At 42.4% G+C, this 21,236-nt stretch overlaps 1 protein-coding gene across 3 annotated transcripts in view; it reads right to left on the reverse strand.

The window, feature by feature from the left end:
- Positions 1 to 9,597: 9,597 nt before the first annotated feature.
- Positions 9,598 to 21,236, reverse strand: part of TAMM41 (TAM41 mitochondrial translocator assembly and maintenance homolog) — a 52,374-nt gene continuing 40,735 nt past the window's right edge. For all 3 annotated transcript variants that reach the window (XM_024556538.3, XM_071222291.1, XM_045192399.2), the window contains 3 exons: positions 20,600 to 20,765; positions 19,176 to 19,238; positions 9,598 to 9,728 (listed from right to left, as the gene is read on the reverse strand). In XM_024556538.3, coding sequence (XP_024412306.1) covers positions 9,652 to 9,728; positions 19,176 to 19,238; positions 20,600 to 20,765 — 306 coding nt within the window. In that variant the 3' untranslated portion in view covers positions 9,598 to 9,651. The remainder of the gene's footprint in view (positions 9,729 to 19,175; positions 19,239 to 20,599; positions 20,766 to 21,236) is intronic.

Here is a 21,236-nt window from a genome sequence, read left to right on the forward strand (position 1 = left end):
AAACTTCAAATCCCATAGGGTTGGGCAGCTAATGTAAACCAGAGTTTGGAGAGACAAGAGTTTCCTCCCTTGTAAAATGAGGATAATAAAAATATGCATCTTACAGGGTTGTCATGAGAATTAAACTAGAGGATGCCTGTGAAAAAGTATTCAGAGACATGTTTACAGCCGGGAAGACTCTGCACAAACAGTAGCCATTGTTATTGTGTAATCTTTGCCAACTGCCTTTTTAAATGACATCACACCCTAATAAGCTACCCTTTCTTAAATCACCCATAATCTTTCTCTTTGCCCATCTGTGATGAAGCTAAGAATCTGATAAACAAAATAGCATAGTAGCACCTAAAAGAGGGGAGTCACCCTGGCTCCGTGGACAGAAAGGTCACCTGTTTGATTGCCGGTCAGGGCACAGGCCTGGGTTGTGGGCCAGCTCCCCAACTGGGGCTGTGTGAGAGGCAACTGATCGATGTATCTCTCGCACATTGATGTTTCCCTCTCTTTCTACCTCACTTCCCCTCTCTCTAAAAATATATAAATAAAATCTTCAAAAATATACAAAAGAGAGAAGTAAAACAAAATTGGGATGCTCTTGCTTCATATTTTTCCCCAAAAAATCTTTTGTGAGAGCTTACTATGGGCAAGGCATGGTTGACTAGAAGAAATATAGTTCTTACCAGTTATCAGATGAAGGGAGAACCACCTTCTTCCCACTTCAGAAAGAAACCAGAGTATAGACTCTCTGAAAATGTCCATGACAGCACTGTGCAGTGGAGTCTAAATTGTTTAGTAGCACATTTAAAAAAAGGAAAAAGGGACTTCTGGCCAAAATGGAGGTGTAGGTAGACACACTGTGCCTCCTCGCACAACCAAAAGAAGGACAACAATTTAAAAACAAAAAACAACCAGAACTGACAGAAAATCAAACAGTATGGAAGTCCAACAACCAAGGAGATAAAGAAGAAACAATCATCCAGACTGGTAGGAGGGGCGGAGCCGGGCAGCCGGGCAGAGAGGACTCAAGGCAAGGCGGCAGCTGGCAGACCCAGTGAGGTGGTGGGTTGTGGAGTGGGGTGGGCAAAGCTGCAGCTGGCCAACAAGGCAGCAGCTGGTGGATCGGGTGACAGACGATGCACCCCAGAGTTCCAGCATGGGGAAATAAAGCCTCAAACCACTGACTGAAAACACCTGTGGGGGTTGAGGCGGCAGTGGGAGAAACTCCCAGCCTCATAGGAGAGTTCGTTGAAGAGACCCATAGGGGCCTAGAGCATGCATAAGCCCACCCACTTGGGAAGCAGCACCAGAAGGGCCCAGTTTGATTGTGGGTAGCGGAGAGAGTGACTGATAACCGGCAGAGAGTGGAGCAAGCGCCGTTGATCCCTCTCGGCCCCTGCCCCACGTACAGCATCACAGCACAGTGACCAGCATTACCCCGCCCTAGTGAACACCTAAGGCTTTGCCCCTTGACATAACAGGTGTGCCAAGACAAAACAAATGGCCCAAATGAAAGAACAGATCAAAGCTCCAGAAAAAAATACAACTAAGTGACGAAGAGATAGCCCACCTATCAGATGTACAGTTCAAAACACTGGTAATCAGGAAGCTCACAGAATTGATTGAATTTGGTTGTAAATTAGATGAAAAAATGAAGGCTATGCTAAGAGAAAAAAAGGAAAATGTACAGGGAACCAATAGTGATGCAAAGGAAACTGGGACTCAAATCAACAGTGTGGACCAGAAGGAAGAAAGAAACATCCAACCAGAAAAGAATGAAGAAACAAGAATTCAAAAAAATGAGGAGAGGTTTAGGAACCTCCAGGACATTTTTAAATGTTCCAACATCCGAATTATAGGGGTGCCAGAAGGAGAAGAGGAAGAGCAAACAAATAATGAAGGAGAACTTCCCTCATCTGGCAAAGGAAATAGACTTCCAGGAAGTCCAGGAAGCTCAAAGAGTCCCCAAGAAGCTGGACCCAAGGAGGAACACACCAATGCACATCATAATTACATTATCCAAGATTAAAGATAAGGAGAGAATCTTAGAAGCAGCAAGAGAAAAGGACACGGTTACCTACAAAGGAGTTCCCATAAGACTGTCAGCTGATTTATCAAAAGAGACCTTCCAGGCAAGAAGGGGCTGGAAAGAAGTATTCCAAGTCATGAAAGACAAGCACCTATATCTAAGATTGCTCTTTCCAGCAAAGCTATCATTTAGAATGGAAGGGCAGATAAATTGCTTCTCAGATAAGGTCAAATTAAAGGAGTTCATCATCACCAAGCCCTTCTTATATGAAATGTTAAAGAGATTTATCTAAGAAAAAGAAGATAAAAAATATGAACAGTAAAAATGACAGCAAACTCACAGTTATTAATAACCACACCTAAAACAAAGACAAAAGCAAACTAAACAAACAACTAGAACAGAAACAGAACCACAGAAATGGAGATCACATGGCGGGTTATCAACAGGGGAGTGGGAGGGGGAGAGAAGAGGGACAGGTACAGAGAATAAATAGCATAAATGGTAGGTATAAAATAGACAGGGGGAGGGTAAGAATAGTATAGGAAATGGAGAAGCCATAGAACTTATAGGTATGACCCATGGACATGAACTATACGAGGGGAATGTGGGAGGGAGGGGGTGTGCAGGATGAAGTGGAGTGAAGGGGGGAAAATGGGACAACTGTAATAGCATAATCAATAAAATATACTTAAAAAAAAAAGAAACCAATCCTGCGGAAACTTTGATCTCAGACTTGTAGAAGATCTCCAGAATTGTGAGAAAATAATGTCTGTTGTTTAAAAAAAAAAAAAGAAAAGAAAAAGAGAAAAGAAACAGTGAGGTTGGTATTAATATTAGCTTTAATAATATATTTATGTAGTCACTATATCTAAAATATTATTTTAATATGCAATCAATATTAAAAATTTTGAGACATTCTACACTTGTTTTTTTCATACTTAGTCTTCAAAATCTGGTGTGAATTCTATACTTACATCACATCTCAGTTTAGACCAGTCATATTTCAGTGGCTCTGTGGACACATGTGTCTAGTGGCCACCTAATTGGGCAGCACAGATCAGTGAGACCTTTGGAGAGAATTGCTAAAGAAAAGTATTAACATATAAATGTTTAATATTTGAACGTGGGCCCTGTATTACAGGGGCTCTAAAGTTTTATAGCTGACAAAGGTCTAGGAGCCCTTTTGACATCAGCACCATCCAGATTTCCCTCCAGAAAAGGAGCAAACGTTCCTCCAGGGCCAGGGCTGTTGGTAGCTGATGGCTCACAGCTGAGTCTTTCTGTGGGCCTTGCCACTGGCAAAAAGAAGTCCCCTGGCCAAAAGTAGGCCCCACATCCAATAACCAGTTGTTTCCTTGGTATAAAGGCCAGCTTCCTTGCCTCCATTGGGACCACCCTGCAAGGCCATCCAGCTCCAGAGCTTCCCTGGAGGAACAGCTGAGGTCTCTATTGCAGCTGCATCCCAGCCCAAATTCTCCCTGCTGCCCTAGCTTTCTTACAGGTATTGTTATTGAGAGTATGCTCTTGATAGACCTCCTGCAGGCAGAGCCCCTTCTCAGAGTGTGTTTCCCGGGGAACCTACCTAAGACTTATGTCCCCAGTGTTATGCTGTCCTCAAGGGAAGTGGCTGTGTCAACAGACTCAGACTTATGTCTGTCATACGGGCATACGGACACCAAAGTCTGTGGGCCTCTTGCCAGATGATTTGTTGCATATCGGCAGCAAAGGAGGAAAATATGTAATCACTGCAAATTCCCTCTTAAAAGTCCTTCCAGTTTTAGGAATCATATTTGCTTCTCCAATTTCTACATAAGGATAGTGAGAAACTTGTTACTCAATATAGAAGTGAGGTAAGATTGGTTGTCACTATGGGCCCATCATTTCGGCCCTGCTTCCTCACCTGGGGAGGTCTGCAGATACTCAACTTGAAGCTCCCAGCAACCTCTCTGAGAGTAACACTAGCTCTGAGTTACCGTGTCCTGTTTTCCAGTGGAGGGCTGCAAGCAATGGAGCTGATATCCAGGTATCTTTTGGCACAGCATTTGAGAGGAAACACCCTTGGATTTGTCTCTGAGATCTAAAATCTAGCTTGGCTTAGAGACAACACGCAGCTTTGGTTGAGACCCTAAAACAAAACTAATTTCTCAGGCAAAAAAAAAAAAAGTCATACTCCCTGTTCCCTGCCACTCCTTACTTTCCCACCTTTATTTCTTGTGTTACTTGTTCTTTATCCACTTTCTCAACTCCTACCATTTCTTTCTTTAAAAAAAATTTTATTTTATGTTTATTTTATTTTATTTTAATTTTATTATTCAATTAGAGTTGTATGCCTTTTCTCCCCATCCCTCCACCCCACCCCAGCCGAAACTCCCTCCCTCCCCACCTCCACCCTCCCCCTTGATTTTGTCCACATGTCCTTTACAGTAGTTCCTGTAATCCCCTCTCCTCACTGTCCCCTCCCCACTCCCCCCTGGCTATTGTTAGATTGTTCTTAACTTCAGTGTCTCTGGTTATATTTTGTTTGCTTTTTTCTTCTGTTGATTATGTTCCAGTTAAAGGTGAGATCATATGGTATTTGTCCCTCACCGTCTGGCTTATTTCACTTAGCATAATGCTCTCCAGTCCCATCCATGCTGTTGCAAAGGGTATAAGCTCCTTCTTTCTCTCTGCTGCATAGAATTCCATTGTGTAAATATACCATAGTTTTTGGATCCACTCATTTGCTGATGGGCACTTAGGTTGCTTCCAGTACTTGACTATTGTAAATTGTGCTGCTATGAACATTGGGGTCAACTCCTACCATTTCTTTGAGCTATCTCAAGTGCCTTTGCCTCCATGAAAACTTTCTTTTATTTTTAACAGCATTATTTGAGAAATAATACACATGCCACAAATTTACCATTTAACATACTTAAACCATTTAATTTAAGTCGATGGTTTTCAATAAATTCATAGACTGGTGCAATCCTAATCCTAATCCTAATCAATTTTAGAACATTTAAAAAATTTTAAAGATCTTAATTATTTATTTATGTTCTAGAGAGTGGGGAAGGCAGGAAGAAAGAGAGGGAAACATCAATGTGTGGTTGCCTCTCGCACACCCCCTACTGAGGACCTGGCCTGCAACCCAGGCATGTGCCCTGACTGGGAATTGAACCAGTGACCCTTTGGTTCACAGGCTGGCACTCAATTCACTGAACCACACCAGCCAGAGCTTAGAACATGTTTGATAACCTAAAAACAAATCCCGAATCCTTAGCTGTCACTTCCCAGCCCCCAATTGCCCACCTTTGGCCCTAGGTAAGCAACCTCTACTTTCTGTCTCTGTATCTTTGTCTATTCTTGGCATTTAATGTAAATTGAATATACAAGATATGGTCTTTTGTGTGTGGCTTCTTTCACTTATTGTAATGTTTTCAAGGTTCAACTATATTGTAGCATGCATCAGAACTTCATTCTTTTTTATTGCTGAATAATATTCCATTGTTGGGCTACACCACGTTTGTTTATCCATTCATCAGTGATGGACAACTGGGTTGTTTCCACTTCTTGGCTATTGTGAATAAAGGTGCTATGATATTCATGTACAATTTTTTTTGTGTGGACATGTTTTCATTTCTCTTGGCATATGGCTAGAAGTAGAATTGTTGGATTATATGGTAAGTCTGTGTTTAGCCATTTGGGGGTATACCAGTCTGATTTTCACAGCTGCTGCAGTATATTCCATTTCACAAGTGAGGGTTTCACATCTTCACTAACCCTTGCTATTTTCTGTCTTTTTCATTCTAGCTACACAGTGGGGGTGAAAAGGTATCTCATGATTTAATTTGAATTTTCCTGATGACTAGTGTTGTTGAGCATCTTTTCATGTGTTTACTGGTCATTTGTATGTCTTCTTTGGAGAAACGTGTCTTCAAAACTTTTACCCACTTTAAAATATGGTCATTTGGCTCTGACTGGTGTGGCTCAGTGGATTGGGCATCATCCTGCAAACTGAAAGGTTGCTGGTTCTATTTCCAGTCAGGGCACATGCCTGGGATGTGGGCCAGGTCCCCAGCTGGGGGCATGGGAGAGGCAACCAATCGGTGTCTCTTGCACACTGCTGTTTCTCTCCCTCCCTCCCCTTCTCTCTAAAAATAAATAAATAAACTCTTTAAAAATTAAAAAAATAAAACATGGGCATTTATCTTTTTGTTATTAAATTTTAAGTCATTTTTATATTCTTAAAAGTTATTTATACATTCTAGGTACAAGGGGACCTTATTAGATACATGATTTGCAAATATTATCTCCCATTCTATGGGTTATCATTTCATTTTCTTGATGATGTCCTTTGAAATACAGAAGTTTAATTTTTTATGATGTCCAGTTTCTTTTCTTTTGTTTCTTGTGCTTTTAGTGTCATGTCTATGAAGCCATCGACTAATCCAAGGTTATAAAGATCTAATCGTGTTTTCTTCTAAGTGTTTTATAGTTTTAGCTGTTACATTTAGGCTTTGATCCATTTGAGTTCATTTTTTAAAAATATATTTATTGATTATGCTATTACAGTTGTCCCATTTCCGCCCCTTCACTCCATTCCATCCTGCCCACCCCCTCCCTCCCACATTCCTGCCCTATAATTCATGTCCATGGGTCATACTTATAAGTTCTTTGGCTTCTACATTTCCTACACTATTCTTACCCTCCCCCTGTCTATTTTCCACCTATCATCTATGCTACTTATTCTCTGTACCTTTCCCCCCTCTCCCCCTCCCACTCCCCTATTGACAACCCTCCATGTGATCTCCATCTCTATGGTTCTGTTCCTGTTCTAGTTGTTTGCCTAGTTTTGCTCTTGTTTTTGTTTTAGGTGTGGTCGCTAATAACTGTGAGTTTGCTGTCATTTTTACTGTTCCTATTTTTGATCTTCTTTTTCTTAGGTAACTCCCTTTAACATTTCATATAATAAGGGCTTGGTGATGATGAACTTCTTTAACTTGACCTTATCTGAGAAGCACTTTATCTTCCCTTCCATTCTAAATGATAGCTTTGCTGGATACAGTAATCTTGGATGTAGGTCCTTGCGTTTAATCTTGGGTATGGTAATTATGATGTGCATTGGTGTGTTCCTCCTTGGGTCCAGCTTCTTTGGGACTCTCTGAGCTTCCTGGACTTCCTGGAAGTCTATTTCCTTTGCCAGATGAGGGAAGTTCTCCTTCATTATTTGTTCAAATAAGTTTTCATTTTTTTGTTCTTCCTGTTCTCCTTCTAGCACCCCTATAATTCGGATGTTGGAACGTTTCAAGATGTCCTGGAGGTTCCTAAGCCTCTCCTCATTTTTCCGAATTCTTGTTTCTTCATTCTTTTCTGGTTGGATGTTTCTTTCTTCCTTCTGGTCCACACTGTTGATTTGAGTCCCAGTTTCCTTCGCATCACTATTGGTTCCCTGTACATTTTCCTTTGTTTCTCTTAGCATAGGCTTCACTTTTTCATCTGGTTTTCGAACAAATTCAACCAATTCTGTGAGCGTCTTGATAACCAGTGTTTTGAACTGTACATCTGATAGGTTGGCTATCTCTTCCTCGCTTAGTTGTATTTTTTCTGGAGCTTTGAAGTGTTCTGTCATTTGGGCTTGAGTTCATTTTTGTATGTGATATGAGGTGAGGCTCCAGCTTCATTCTTTTGATGTGGTTATCCAACTGTCCCAGCACCATTTGTTGAAGAAATCACTCTTTCGCCCACGGTATGCCTTAGTAACCTATCAAAAATCAACTGACTGCATGAAACCTTTTTTGATCCTCCCAACTGAATCTGACCTTTCCCACTTTATCAGTCAGGATAGGTTAGGTTATGCTGCAGTAACAAGTATTTCCAAAATGTCAGAAGCTACAACCACATATGTTTGCTTCTCACTTATGCTAAGTGTGCATCAGGGTTCTGCTCCAGGTGATCTTCATTCTGGACTCAGACTGAAAGAGTAGCCTCTACCTGGAACATTATCAGTCTTGTGGCAAAGGGAAATGAGACACTCTGGGCTCATTCTTACAGTTTCTGCTCAGAGCTGACACGTCACTCCCACTCTCACTGCATTGGCCAAAACAAATCATAAGGCCAAAATTGAGGTTTGTGGGAGAAGACAATTAATCCGCCCATGGGAGGGGACACTGCAGGGAGGAAAAATCAATTATTCAGGGGAACAGTAATACAACCTAACGCTCCCTCACCATCCCATGTATGACTGGACACACAATTCTCCTGGTTTTCCTCTGACCTCTCCGTTACCCCTCAAGTTTCTTTGCCTGTTCCTTTCATGTTAGTGTTCTCCAGTGCTGTGACCTTGGCTCTCTTTCCTTCATACCTGTAGGGTAGGTGGAGGGAGTCTGTCTTCCTCACCAGGTGTCTGGGTAACTAAGGGAACCAGTGTTCCCATAGCCTTGGAGGGGCCTGATAACCAGTGTTCCCATAGTCTTGAGACTGGGTCCGATAAACTGTTCGTATAACATGAAGTAGGCTTGCATGAGCAAAATTATGCTGTGTTATGTAATGTTCTGGCAGTCTTCTGGCTTTGTACCCCTCTAGCCTTAAACAGGTAGGAACTCCCTGCTGGGGGTGATGATGAGAGACACGCAAGGGGACAGCTGCCACAATGAGTGCCACGCTGGGGAGCGAGGGCCCTGACATGTGCCACGCAGAGTCATGCAGATAGACACGCAGCTTGCAGCATGTGTGGCTCACCCACCTGTGAATAAAGGCATGCCAGACATCCCAACGGCTCTGTGGGTATTTTTCCATCTGCACAAATACCATGAACCCGCCTGGCCTTGAAGGGTCGCAACACAATACCTACAGACTTCCTGGGGGAATCTCATCCACTCCCACGGTGTCTTTAACCACCATCTATTAGCTGCCAACTTTCCCAATTACATTTCCAGCCCCAGACCTGTGTAGCTACCTGTCTACTGAACATCTCCACCTCCCCCAGCCATTTCAAACTCAGCAAACCCAGACCTGAATTTATCACCATCCTCATGCTATCTCCACGTCTGCTCCTCCTCCTGAATTCCTAACTTAGGAAATAATACACCATTCTCTCAATTGCCGTAGTCAGACCTTGTCACTACCTTCTCCACATTCAACTGTCAAGTTGTACCGGCAGGGGTGTTCAACATTTTGGTGTCTCTGGGACACACTGGAAGAAGAAGAGTTGTCTTGGGCCACACGTTAAATACATCGCAACATGTAATCACACATAAAAAAAATCTAATAGTGTTTTAAATACATTTACAATTTTGCGTTGGTGCGCACGCACACACACACACACTCAGACTGGGAAAATTTAGACTCTCTGATGAACCTCATGTGCTCATGTTTGGGATGTGGGAGGAAACCAGAGCACCCAGAGAAAACCCATACAGACACGAGGAGAAAATGCAAACTCCACATAGATAGAGGCTCTGGCCAGGAATCGACTTTTTCCCCTCATCAACGTCATAACGAAATGACATTGAAAGACACAATGTTATTCGAGGACCTGCTGTATTTCACAAACCAAGGTATCTTCAAATTTAAGCAATGGGTCAAAGTAACAAACACTGTTTTGTTAAAAGGGAACACTTTATTCACCTATACATGTATAAAAACAAGCAAAATCAGGACGTTTTCCTCAGCCATCCTTTCCACATTTTATGCAGTTTCAGTGAACTATAAAGCAATGATTTCTTCATGCCTAAAAGAGAAAAGAAGAGACAGTGAGAAAACTGAGGCTTACTGAGTGGATACTCGGCTAGAGGTTCCGTGATATTCAGACCAGAGGCTTGTCTTTGGAGTGGAGCAATGATGGGCTGACTGAGGTGTCTGGGAGACCCTGGGAGCCAAAGGTTATTAAAGGTCACCATGATGATGGGGGGAAAAGATTTGATTTAGGTATTTATTAAAACAGTGATATGGATGTCAAAGGTACCTGAGTTTCTGGGGTAAGTGAATCTTTTGAGATACGAGCATATTGGCAGCCTTTGAATTTAGCAGTTCTTTTTTTTTTTTAAGATTTTATTTATTTATTTTTTAGAGAGCAGAGAAGGGAGGGAGAAAGACAGGAAGAGAAAAATCAATGTGCGGTTGCCTCTTGAACATCTCCTACTAGGGACCTGGCCCGCAACCCAGGCAAGTGCCCTGACTGGGAATCGAACCAGTGATCTTTTAGTTTGCAGGCTGTCACTGAATCCACTGAGCCCTACCAGCCAGGGCATGAATTTAGTAGTTCTTAAAAAGGAGGAGAAAGGAAGAACAGAGGCAAGATCTGTATGTAAGTGGGCGTCCTTGGCCCCTTTCTGACTCCCGCTGCCTGCATTCCAACCAAACCCAGCTCACTGCTCCGTGTAGCTGCATGAGCTGCTGATCTGCCCAGAGTGAATGTTGGTTCCATCACTTTCTGCTGGGCAGACATCGAATCCCCATTCAGATTTCTTCTCTACAAGTGTCTTCCTTTACTCCCCAGGCCAATTCAGACACTGCTCCCCCTGGATCCACACCACCTGTGCTGACGCATAGCAACTCACCCCACTGTTTACTAACCTGTCCCCCTGCCTAGCCTGGGAGTTCCTTGAGGTCAAAGACCTTGTCCTATTCATCCCTGTTTCCCCATCACCCAGTATAGTCCCCAGCACATAGGAGGTACTTGGTAAATGCTTTTGAAATGACAGAACAGATGCACCTCATTCAGATATCTGACCTTCCGGCACCCTCTATCCACTTAACCACAAGTACCAGATGAAACTGGAAAAGCTGTCTGGGGGACTCACAGGAAAGCAGAAAAATGGGAGGGATAGAATAAATGGGATGTTATTTGTCTGTCAGATCCAATAGGATCCTATTTGCAGACAGTATTATGGGCTCAACTTTTTTGGGGTTGAGAATGAGATCATTCAGTCTGTGTTTCAGGGTGGGGCCCAAAGATCCAAAGAGTCTTTTTCACGATGAGGCACAAACTGCAGTGTGAGCTGCGAGTATGAAACGCACACCCATGAAGTGCACTTGGTCAGCATGCTAATGAGGAGTCCCTGGACAGGGTCTGTTCCAGACTCTTAGCACTGGGGTTTGAGAGATCTCTTGAAAATACCTGGCCATGTTTACCTGTAAGCTGCCTAGTCCACTTAGAACCTTTTAAGAGGCTACTGCAGGCAGAGGCAGGTTAAGAGGCAAGGTACCAGTAAAATCATTAGCAAATACTTGTAGAGACTCTGGCCTGGCTTGTTTACTGACTGGCGGACTACTTGAGAACTGACATAGCCTAGTCAAGAAACTCAGGGCTTCTTTCCTTGCCTCCACCCCTTTTAATTTTCTCCCTGGAGCAACCACTCTGGTAAACCTCACCCACTTGAGCATTGAGACTGGAAAGTTGTTACGTAAGGTGCTTTTTAAAATTCCAGCCAGAACCAATCAAGACACTGAACAGTATACAGGTAGTTGTATACAGTAAGGTTCAGCACAGCAACCCCAGGGCACTGAGTCACAGCTAGAGGAAGATGCATCAACCGTGATAAGTCCCAGTTCAGCTTCAAAAAATTACTCACAAACTCCTTGGAGCTTAACATTTAAGTTAAATACATAAAGTACATCAGAGGCACCATGTAGCTTTTTTTTTTTCCCCCTGCTAGTCCATAGAAACCTCCCTTAATTGAAAACAGCCTCTCCCTTCAATGGCTCTGCCAGAGAGAGTCTCAGAGAGACTGCAGCAGGGACCTGTGTTACAAAGAGCACTGGGATAGCAGTCAAGAGACTCGAATTCTAGTCCCATCTGGGCCATAAACTTACAGTGCAGATCCCCCTCTCTGGCCTTGATTTCCCCATCTGCACAATGCCTGGCTTGGACTAGGCCGGGGTTCTCTAACAAGGGGCCCATGGACAGGCTTCGGCATCAGTCCATGAAGTCCCTGAGACTGTAGGTAGCAGCCTGCGGTGCAGATGCACACGTGCCCTTCTGTGCAGAGTTTCACAGGGAACTGGGATTTGCAAAAGGGCAAGAACCAACCGACTAAGGAGCCCTTTCTGCCTCAATATTCTAATTGCAACAAAGGTGAAGGACTTAAACTTCATAAACCTGGAATAGGCCAAATTTTGTAAATAGGACACAAAAAGCTGCTAACCATAAAGGATGAACTGGATAAATTGGGCTGAGTAAGAACTTCTTTTCACCGAGAGACGTCATTGAGAGACTGAAACAACAAGCTCTAGAGAGGGAGATTTTTGCATTACACATGTTCCACAGAGGACCTGTGTCCAGATGACACGGAGAAGTCAGTAAGAAAAGGCAGACAACTCCAAAGAAAAGTGAGCAAAAGACAAGAATAGGCACTTCACAAAAGAGATCCAAATAAGCATACGAACAAATGCTCAGCTTTATTAGTCATCAGAAAATGTAAATTAAAACTCGAGTATAGTACCACTACTCACTGACCAGAGTGCCTAAAATGAAACAGACATATAATATTATCAAATTTTGGCCAAGGAAGTGCCGCACCAGGAACTCTGCTAGTGGGAGTGTAATTTGGACAACTGTTTGTTGTCCAAATTCTATATTCTACAGAGCAAACAGTTAAACATTCACACACTTTATGATCCAGTAATTCTACCCCTAAGTTTATACCTAACAGAAATACATAAACATGTTTACCAAAAGATGGGTACAAAACCAGCGGCACTACCGTAGTAACCCCAAACTGGAAACAACTCAAGAAGGCATCAACAGCAGAGCAGATAAACTGTGTACATTCGCACACTGGACTGGATGCAACGAGAATAAATGAGCTACTGCTATTCCGCACACCATGATGAATCTCTGACGTTACGAGAAGTGGAAGACACAAGAGAGTGCCTATTTATGTAAAGCTCAAAGACGGGCAAAACAAAAGCAAGGCATTAGAAGCCAAGACAGTAGTTAGTTACTCTTGGAGGGGTAGTGGCTGTGACTAGGGATTTCTGGGAGACTGATTGGTACCGTTCTATTTTTTCTTCTGGGAACTAGGTTCATAAGTGTGTTCACTTTGTGAAAATTCACCAATTTATGACTTGTGCACTTTTCTGTACACATGGAGATTTTCCATAATTCCATAAGACCTAGAGTCTCTCATTTATTCAGTCACTGAAATACACCAAATGAGTATTTATTGAGCACCTATATATAAGACGCCGAGCGAGTTGCTGGGAATGGGGTATGAACAACAGGTACAGTCTCTGCCCTCAGAGTGTTTACAATACATAGAATTCTACTTGGCCTACGTTAAACTTGCTTTTGGTTTCTGCTTCCTTTCTTTAAAAAAAGATGGTGATTTAGGAAGTCTGTATTTAGAAAGTATCTTGAGGGAAGACAGCCTCCTAAAGAGAGAAATTTCACTCAAAGGCCCATCATCATCGTCTTTGTTCCTTCCCCAATGAATGAAGAAGTGACATATAAAAACAATATATCTTCTTTAGACAAGTGCTTATTTACCTACAGCTAGTCGTTGTGAATTCTGGTTAGTATCTAAAGTCAGGATTTTACTTTGAAAGGATACAGAAATCAATTTCAATATATATCTTTTGTTGATTTCCAGCTTGTTTTATGTGACCTACAGCGAAGTTACTACAAATGTAATACTATGAGTCGCCTATGTGACCTCAAACTGATGGGTCCAATGACAGACAAAATTCTCTAGGAAACCATGTGAGGCAGCGATATGAGCAGGTTATGGGGGGTGTCTCTGCTTTCCCATAATTCTATATTTCAGATCTTTAGCAGAGAAAATCAGTAAGCCCTCACCGTTCTTCTGATTAATTTCCAAACAGTTAAATATGTCTACAAAAACATCTCTTCTGAGGCAGGAGTACAACTTACAACTTAAAAAACTTTCAAGTTCAAGTGATCTTGAAAGTTTTTACCAGAAAAAAATCTTGAATGTTATTATGTGTTCTCCTTATTTAAATATGTAGGTACCAAAAAATAGAAGAAATGTTTTAGTTACAGGAAAGCAGGAGCAGAGAACAACGAATGATCCATTCTGTCGTGTTCCAGGAAAGGGCTGGTAAGAATCAACTGAGGCATGCCAGAGCCTTCTTAGCAACAAGACCAAACCTGTTTTGTTAATTCAGCTGAATCTTCTGAAGCTGGAGAAGTAAATAGGTATCTGTCCCCAGAGTTAATTCTCACTGACCATAAAGTCAGGTGGGGAAAAACTAAAGATTTCAAAAATTAAAGTCATTATCCCCTCCCAATCTTCCCCATCTCCTGAAATGGCACCACCATCTGCTTCCCAAGCCAAAAACCTGGGAGTTATTTGTGACTTCCCCCTCTCTCTCACTTCCCATATCCCTCCAATCACTAAGACCAGGCAATCTGCCTTGTAAATATTGCTGCCACCTCATCTCTCTGCCTCTACTGCAATGACCTGAGTTCAGGCTGCCATGATTCCTCACCTGGCTCACTGCAACCATATCTAACCAGTTCCCCAAGCAATAGCTTTAATTCCCCTCACTCTGTTCTCAGTTCTCTAGGGATAGTGGTCTTTCTATAATCCTTCAGGGGCTTCCCTCTGCCCTCATTCCCTTTCATGGCTTTTAAGGACTTCTCTTGTCTGGCTCCTGCTTACTTTTCAGTTTAATCGCTAAATGCTTCCTCCTCCCCCAACCCTGCCATTTCTCTTCTAATTCCCACACCAGAATACTCAAACAGTTCTACTTCTCTCCAAGCAGATAAAAACATAAAAGACTGCTGGTTCTCCGAATATGACGGTCTGCTTTAGCTGGTCTTCTGTTATCAGTTTGAGATGTGATGTCATCTGCTGCTACTATGAGAGGCGGCTCAGTCCAGGATTAGGAGGCTGAACAGTCTTTCACCACTGCTGAGCTGGCTGGCTCCAGCTGCTGATCCGCTGCCCCAAGAACTATGCTATTCCACCAAACAGCACCGTCTAAGAGAAGTCAGCATTATTTTTTAAATGATCAAAACTCAGGCTAAAGGGAAAAAATAGTGTTTGGTTTGGGAAGCATTTCTCTACTCACTTCTCTGGGTGTATCTGATGGTCAGGGAATTTCAAGGGAACTCACGGAGTGTGAAAAGACTGCATGAGAACACGCTGCCCTGTTTTCCAACACAGTTTATAAGGAAAGGCAATCCTCTGAGCTGCTTATAGCTTCCTGGCTTCCAGCTTTTCTAGGTGAGATTTAGATTTAGACTCACCGAAGTTTATGGAACACCTACCAGGTACTGGGTCACATAGTGGACACTCTCAGAACACATTGTGAACTGAATATTAGTAGCCCCATGTTTTCAAGGCAGAGGGCTAATTAACATACCAAGGTTACAGGGCCAAGAAATGAATAACTACAACTTCAAGCCAATGGCTTCTGACCCAATCTTAGCTCCTCAGTTAGCTACCTGTCTGAATTGAATATAAAAGATAATTGCTTTTTAATATTCCTTTTTACCCCTATATGAGTAGGAGGTTGAAAAGCAGCAGAGTGATACTGGGTACAAAGGAATAACATCTCAACCCAGGGATACACTGGGTTTTCTCACCCTGCAGGTGATTTCATCCCTGTCTGAAAAACTGAACAGAAGTAGAACTTTGGGGATGCAGTGGAGACAGCTCTAGCAAAAGCAAGGCAGAACAACAGCAGCTACAACCGCAACAAGGGGACTTCTAAAGAACAAAGTGCCGGGGGGTGGAGGTCCTGAAGCTTGCTGTGAAGTTGGAGGGAAAAGAAACAGACAAACTGGCCACTCAGTTCCTTTCCCTGCTGGGGTACTCCAGCTGGAGACCGGGTTAAGGGGCTAATGCTATCTGAATGAGACAGTGCTAAGAGCCATGCTCTAAAGAGATATCAGGAAACTTTTCAATAATGATTAAAAATAAAAAACTAGGCACAGTACTAGATACTTTTATATATTTAATTATCCCCATGAAATTAAATCTGAGAAGAATTAGGTAACTTGCCTACGTCAAAGTAGTTAAGTTGGAATTTGAGCCCTAGTCTCTGGGACTCACAGACCCCTGCCCGTGGCCTGGGCCGCCTTCTTCAGGCCACAACCATCATGAACCAGGTAAGACAGAGCATAAGGTAAGTAAACCTGTAGAATCTGAAGGGACACTCAACCACTTTCCACAATTTCTGCAACCTCAGTGCAGGTTACAGACATTCTAGTAACTCTGGACTTCCTCAACCCAATGAGGTATCTTCAGAAGGAAAAGGGCAACAGGCATTGAGCACTCGGGAACCTGCACTGGGCACTCACTCACTCCATGGTCACAAAGAAATCTGGGTTGTGTTCTGTGAGGTGTTACCTACTGCCCTCTGCTGGTCACTGGAAAGGAGTGGAGAGAGGACCGAAGGTTTATTTCAGTGTGTCAAAGAGATGATTATGATTTTTAAAAACCTTTCATGAGAGAAAAATTTAGTAATATAAAAGAATAGTATGTTTCCATGCATCTTCATCCAGCTTCAACAATGTTTCAAGTCATGACCAATCTTGTGCCATCTACTCTTTTCCCACTTCCCTCCACCAAGTCTTACTTTGAAGCAAGTATCAGACATCCTGTCATTTCATCTGTAAATACTTTAGCATGTATTTCTACAAAAAGGGAATTTTTAAAAACTCCGTCCTATTACCATTCTCACAACAACAAAAAAGTCACCAATAAATGTGGTAATTCCTTATGTAAGTACATGAAGCCAAAAAAAAAAAAAAAAGGAAAGAGAAAAAGAAAAGAAACAAAACCGCCCGAAGCATTCAGCCTCACCCAAGGAGGTATATTACAGAAAGGGAGCTGCAATCATGCAAAACACAGATTAACAGCCCGAACCACCCAAGCAAACAAAAGCACCTCATCTTCAACTTCGCCAGGATAAACCAGCAGAAGCACAGATTAAGTACTATCTTAATTGGAAATACAAAGCTATCTACCCTTGGGTGGTAGAAATATCTTCAGATTTGGCACCTGTGCTATTGAATTGTTCTTAACTCTTTGGCCAAATCTTTCCAAAGATTCAGGAGGGACCACAGAGTGTCCCTGGGACCAAACACACAGCTGTTTATCCAGGCAGTGGGGTTGGAGGCGTGGCCATGCCAGCCCCTGGCAATCTCAACCCAGGGATCAGAATCAGGCTGAAAGATCACTCCCATCTTTGAATTACTACCGCTGAGTCACTTACACCCTAGCGTGACTGCAAATTTCTATTTACATGCCTGTCTCCCTTTCCAGACTATGAACTGCTTGACGGCAGGATGGTGTTTTGAGTTCACTTTGTATACTGTGTGGCTAGCACATGAGAGATGTTAGTAGACAGTTACATAAGGAATATGGAAATAGAAAAGCCCATCATTTGACAATACCAAGCAATGGAAAGAATGGAGAGAAACAAGAACTCTCATTTATGACTAGTGGCATTGATATAACTACTTGGGAAGGCAATTTGGAATATTCAAAGATATGTTCAAATGTTTAAGCCCATAAATCAAGAACAGAATGTTTTAAAAATTTTTAAAAAGGATTATCCAGGGAACAGCAACAAAAAAAGCAAATTAAAGAGCTCCTAGAAATAAAACTATAATAGAAACTTAAAAACTCAATAGAAGGGTTGGAAGCTAAAGTTTAGAAAATCTCCCAGAAAGCAGGACAAGAGGACAAAGAGATCAAACATAGGAGAGAAAAGAAAACCAGAGGACTAGTCTAAGAGGTCCAATATTTGAATAAAAGGGGTTCCAGAAAGAAAAAAGACAGGAGAAAAGTAAAAAGAATAAATGAAATTTTTTAATATTCTGAGTGTCTAAAATGAAAGAGCAATGGGTAACATAACAGATAAAAAGGGACTGTCATCAAAACACATCAGAGCCCTGTAGGAAAATGAGGACCTAACAGGCCTCCAGAAAGAACATATACAAAGGATTAATAATCAGAATGTCTTTGGATTTCGATAGCAATCCTGGAAATGAGAAGATAGTTGGAGCAATGATATCAAAATTCTAAATGAAAGTTATTTCCAATTTATCTCTAGCCTAAGTCTCAATCGTGTGGGAGGGTAGACTAAACGTTTCTTTAGACATACATGTTCTCCAAATTTGCCTCTCATGCACCCTTTCTCAGAAAATTACTAATTTGGTGGTGTGCTTCACCAAGACAAGAGCATGCACCGTGAAGATAAAAGAATGAGATAAGGAAAGAGGGTATCCCTCGCTTGAGACAGGTAAAGACAATCTCTGTGGGCAAAGAAAGTTCTACAGGGGAGGCCCTGGTTGGTGTGGCTCAGTGGATTGAGTGCTGGACTGCCCTGGCTGGTGTGGCTCAGTGGATTGAGTGCCGGACTGCGAAGCAAAGGCTCGCAGGTTTGATTCCCAGTCATGCCTGGGTTGCGGGCCAGGTCCCCAGTGGGGGGCACGCAAGAGGCAAAGAGGTAACCATGCATTGATGTTTCTCTCCCTTTCTTTCTCCTCCCTTCCCTTCTCTCTAAAAATAAATAAAATCTTAAAAAGAAAAAAAGAAAGTTCTACAGAGAAGGAAAAGTGTATTATATGGCTCACCTATGACTCTCATTAACATAGTCATACAGTGAGAATTCAGAAGACTGACTTTACTAGAGCTTCAATCCAGCTGTATTAGGAGGACAGAGGGATGGGAGGGGTGAGTGTGTGTGGTGAGGTAGGGTAGAAGAGTTGAATTCTAATCTACCACAGTGAGAAATAATGCCTAAAACTGAAAAGCAAAGCAGCAGAAATACAAGCTTATTCTTTAGTGAACTGGCAGTGAAAAGGAAAGTAACCCAGTAAGGGAGTTGACAGGGGCTGTCTCTGGAGCGGGGAAGTGGCAGAGGGGCAAGGGCTGCTGCTTCTGCAGCGATGTGCACGTGCGACTTTCGTAAATAAAAACACGAGGGGGAACCTGCCCACAAGGGGTTATTCGGGAAACCCAGAGGGGCAGTAAAGCCTTCCTACAGTACCTCTTACGGTTTTACTTTTTTCAGATGACCAGATTACAGTGGCGTCTGTCTGTCTGTACATTAGTGCAATATCCTAGCTTATGACCATCGAAAGTCAGCATTTCAGAAGTACTTGCAGGACACAGACTAAACTCTCCATTTTAACCAGGGGCCCTGAGGCCACGCAGTCCAGCAGCATCTTTAAGTATGGGCTTTCTAAAGTTCTTACCAGCAGTGAAAATGCCTTTGGTGCTCTGTCTCAGACTAGAAGGCCTCACGATTGCTGAAAGCCCTGTGAAAAAAAAATCAACAAGGATGCCAAAAAACCCAGATGTTAGTCATCTCACACTTTAAAACCTGGAAGTAAATATTCTCTCAGTTACCCATTGAAACCAGCAAGTCCATCTCCATCCTAGTGTCACAGAATGACAGCGGGAGAGTGTCAGGACTGAGGCTCAGGAGGCTGGACGGGCCAGCCGCGTCACCGACCAGCCATATGAGCACAGGCCCCTCTGGGCCTGGGCCTCCTCACGGAAAAACAGGGTGGGCTAGGTGACCTCCAAAGGTCATTTTATGACTTTAAATATCCTTAAGGCTGCTGGTTCTCAATTCCAAGATGTAAAAAGATTAAAAAAAAAAAAAGAAACAAAAATAAAAAAAACAAATGTTTCTTCCCAGTAATAAAGCTTTCATTCTGAAAACCCACAGACAAGACTCCTCAGTGAGGATCAACAGTACGGGCCCTCATGCCCCGTGAAAGGCAGCAGCGATCATGCCGTGACCAGAATGATGTTAAAATGAAAAGAACAACAAGCAAAGAATATGCCTCCATCTTTATCTTCAGAACAGGTGTCTGGTAACCTAAACCTGTGCTCCGACAACCTGGGGCAGGTCCTGAGAGTGTGCATGGAGTCTGCCTGTTGCAATTAATGTTCAGTGTTGTCACTGTGAATATCGAGCACACACACAGCTCGCACCTTGGAGGATTAAGCTCAGTTAAGTACTCAGTGAAACAGGAAAATGTGCACATCTGAGGGAGGGAGTCATTTCCAATTTCAAAATTATTTCTATACTGACTGACCTCATAAATTACCTTTAACACTTCAAAGGGAAGTGGGTCTCTGAAGATAAGGTTCAGATTTTTTGGTAAATATAAGGGAGGTCCAAGAATAATGTGGAGAACATAGGCCGTGTCAGATGGAACCTGCTGAACACACTATGAGACGCACTAAATGGGAGCTGGCTGATGAAAGCTGCGTTTTTAATGTTATCTGATGCAAGCCGTGTTCTTGGTATTAGAAAAGCATTAAACATGCCACTCATCTCCTTCCTTCTCAGACCACTATGAAGAACACTTGCCTTTGAAATAACTGCTAGAAGTTATGCTCTTGGGACCAAAGGAAACATTGTTTTTCCCCTTTGACAGTGATTCAGGGCCCAGGAAATTGAAAATTAGAAATACTTTTACACCAACCTACTGCAAATGAATGCAAGTTTAAATCTGGAAACCCCCAGATTGTTAGTGCTTTCTTCTTCCTAGAAGCAATCTATTTGTTGATCTCACCAGGTAAGAAAGAATAAAGGATACGTCACATCACAAAGTTTGCTTTTAACCAAGGCCAGCACTTCCTCAACGTCAAATTCAAAACATACCTAGTCGCACCACCTCTCCACAGTCAGGATCGTGAGCAAGTTGTAATAAAGTTTCTTCCACATCTCTGTTTTTTCCAGGAGGGTCCATAATATGATTTATTTGTTGCTGTAAGGTTTTGGGCAATGTCATTAGCTGAGTGAACTGTCCTTCTGGGCTTTTATCTATCTAAGGAAAAGAAAATAAGATGATGTTTATGGAGCGTACTTTGAATTCTGTAAATATTGAAAGACCCAGGGCTTCTTTTCAAAGTCACACAAACATATATGAACCCATATGCTAGACTGACAGCAAGCTAAGGAGACAGTCTCCTTTCTGAAATGAAATGCATAAGTGTTCAGAATTCTAAGTTCCTACAAAAAAAGCCAATGCTTTACTTAAAATATTCCATTTTTACATGAAAAAAGAGATGCCTCTTTCAAGGACCGATTTCTGATTATCAGTTTTAAAATTTCTATTTGTCTTAAATCCAACAATTAAAGGAAGTAAGGCTGCAGCTAACAGTCATTGCGGCCCCAGCAGATCCAGGCTCTCAAATTACTTCTTCTCAGTGTCAAACACAACGACACTGAGTGACAGCCAGGACCACAGAGTCAATAAGAAGCAGTGGCGCCTAAAGGTAAGCCTCTTGTTTTACAT

This window comes from Desmodus rotundus, chromosome 8 (assembly GCF_022682495.2).
Source record: "Desmodus rotundus isolate HL8 chromosome 8, HLdesRot8A.1, whole genome shotgun sequence".
In the NCBI taxonomy this organism is placed as follows: domain Eukaryota; kingdom Metazoa; phylum Chordata; class Mammalia; order Chiroptera; family Phyllostomidae; genus Desmodus; species Desmodus rotundus.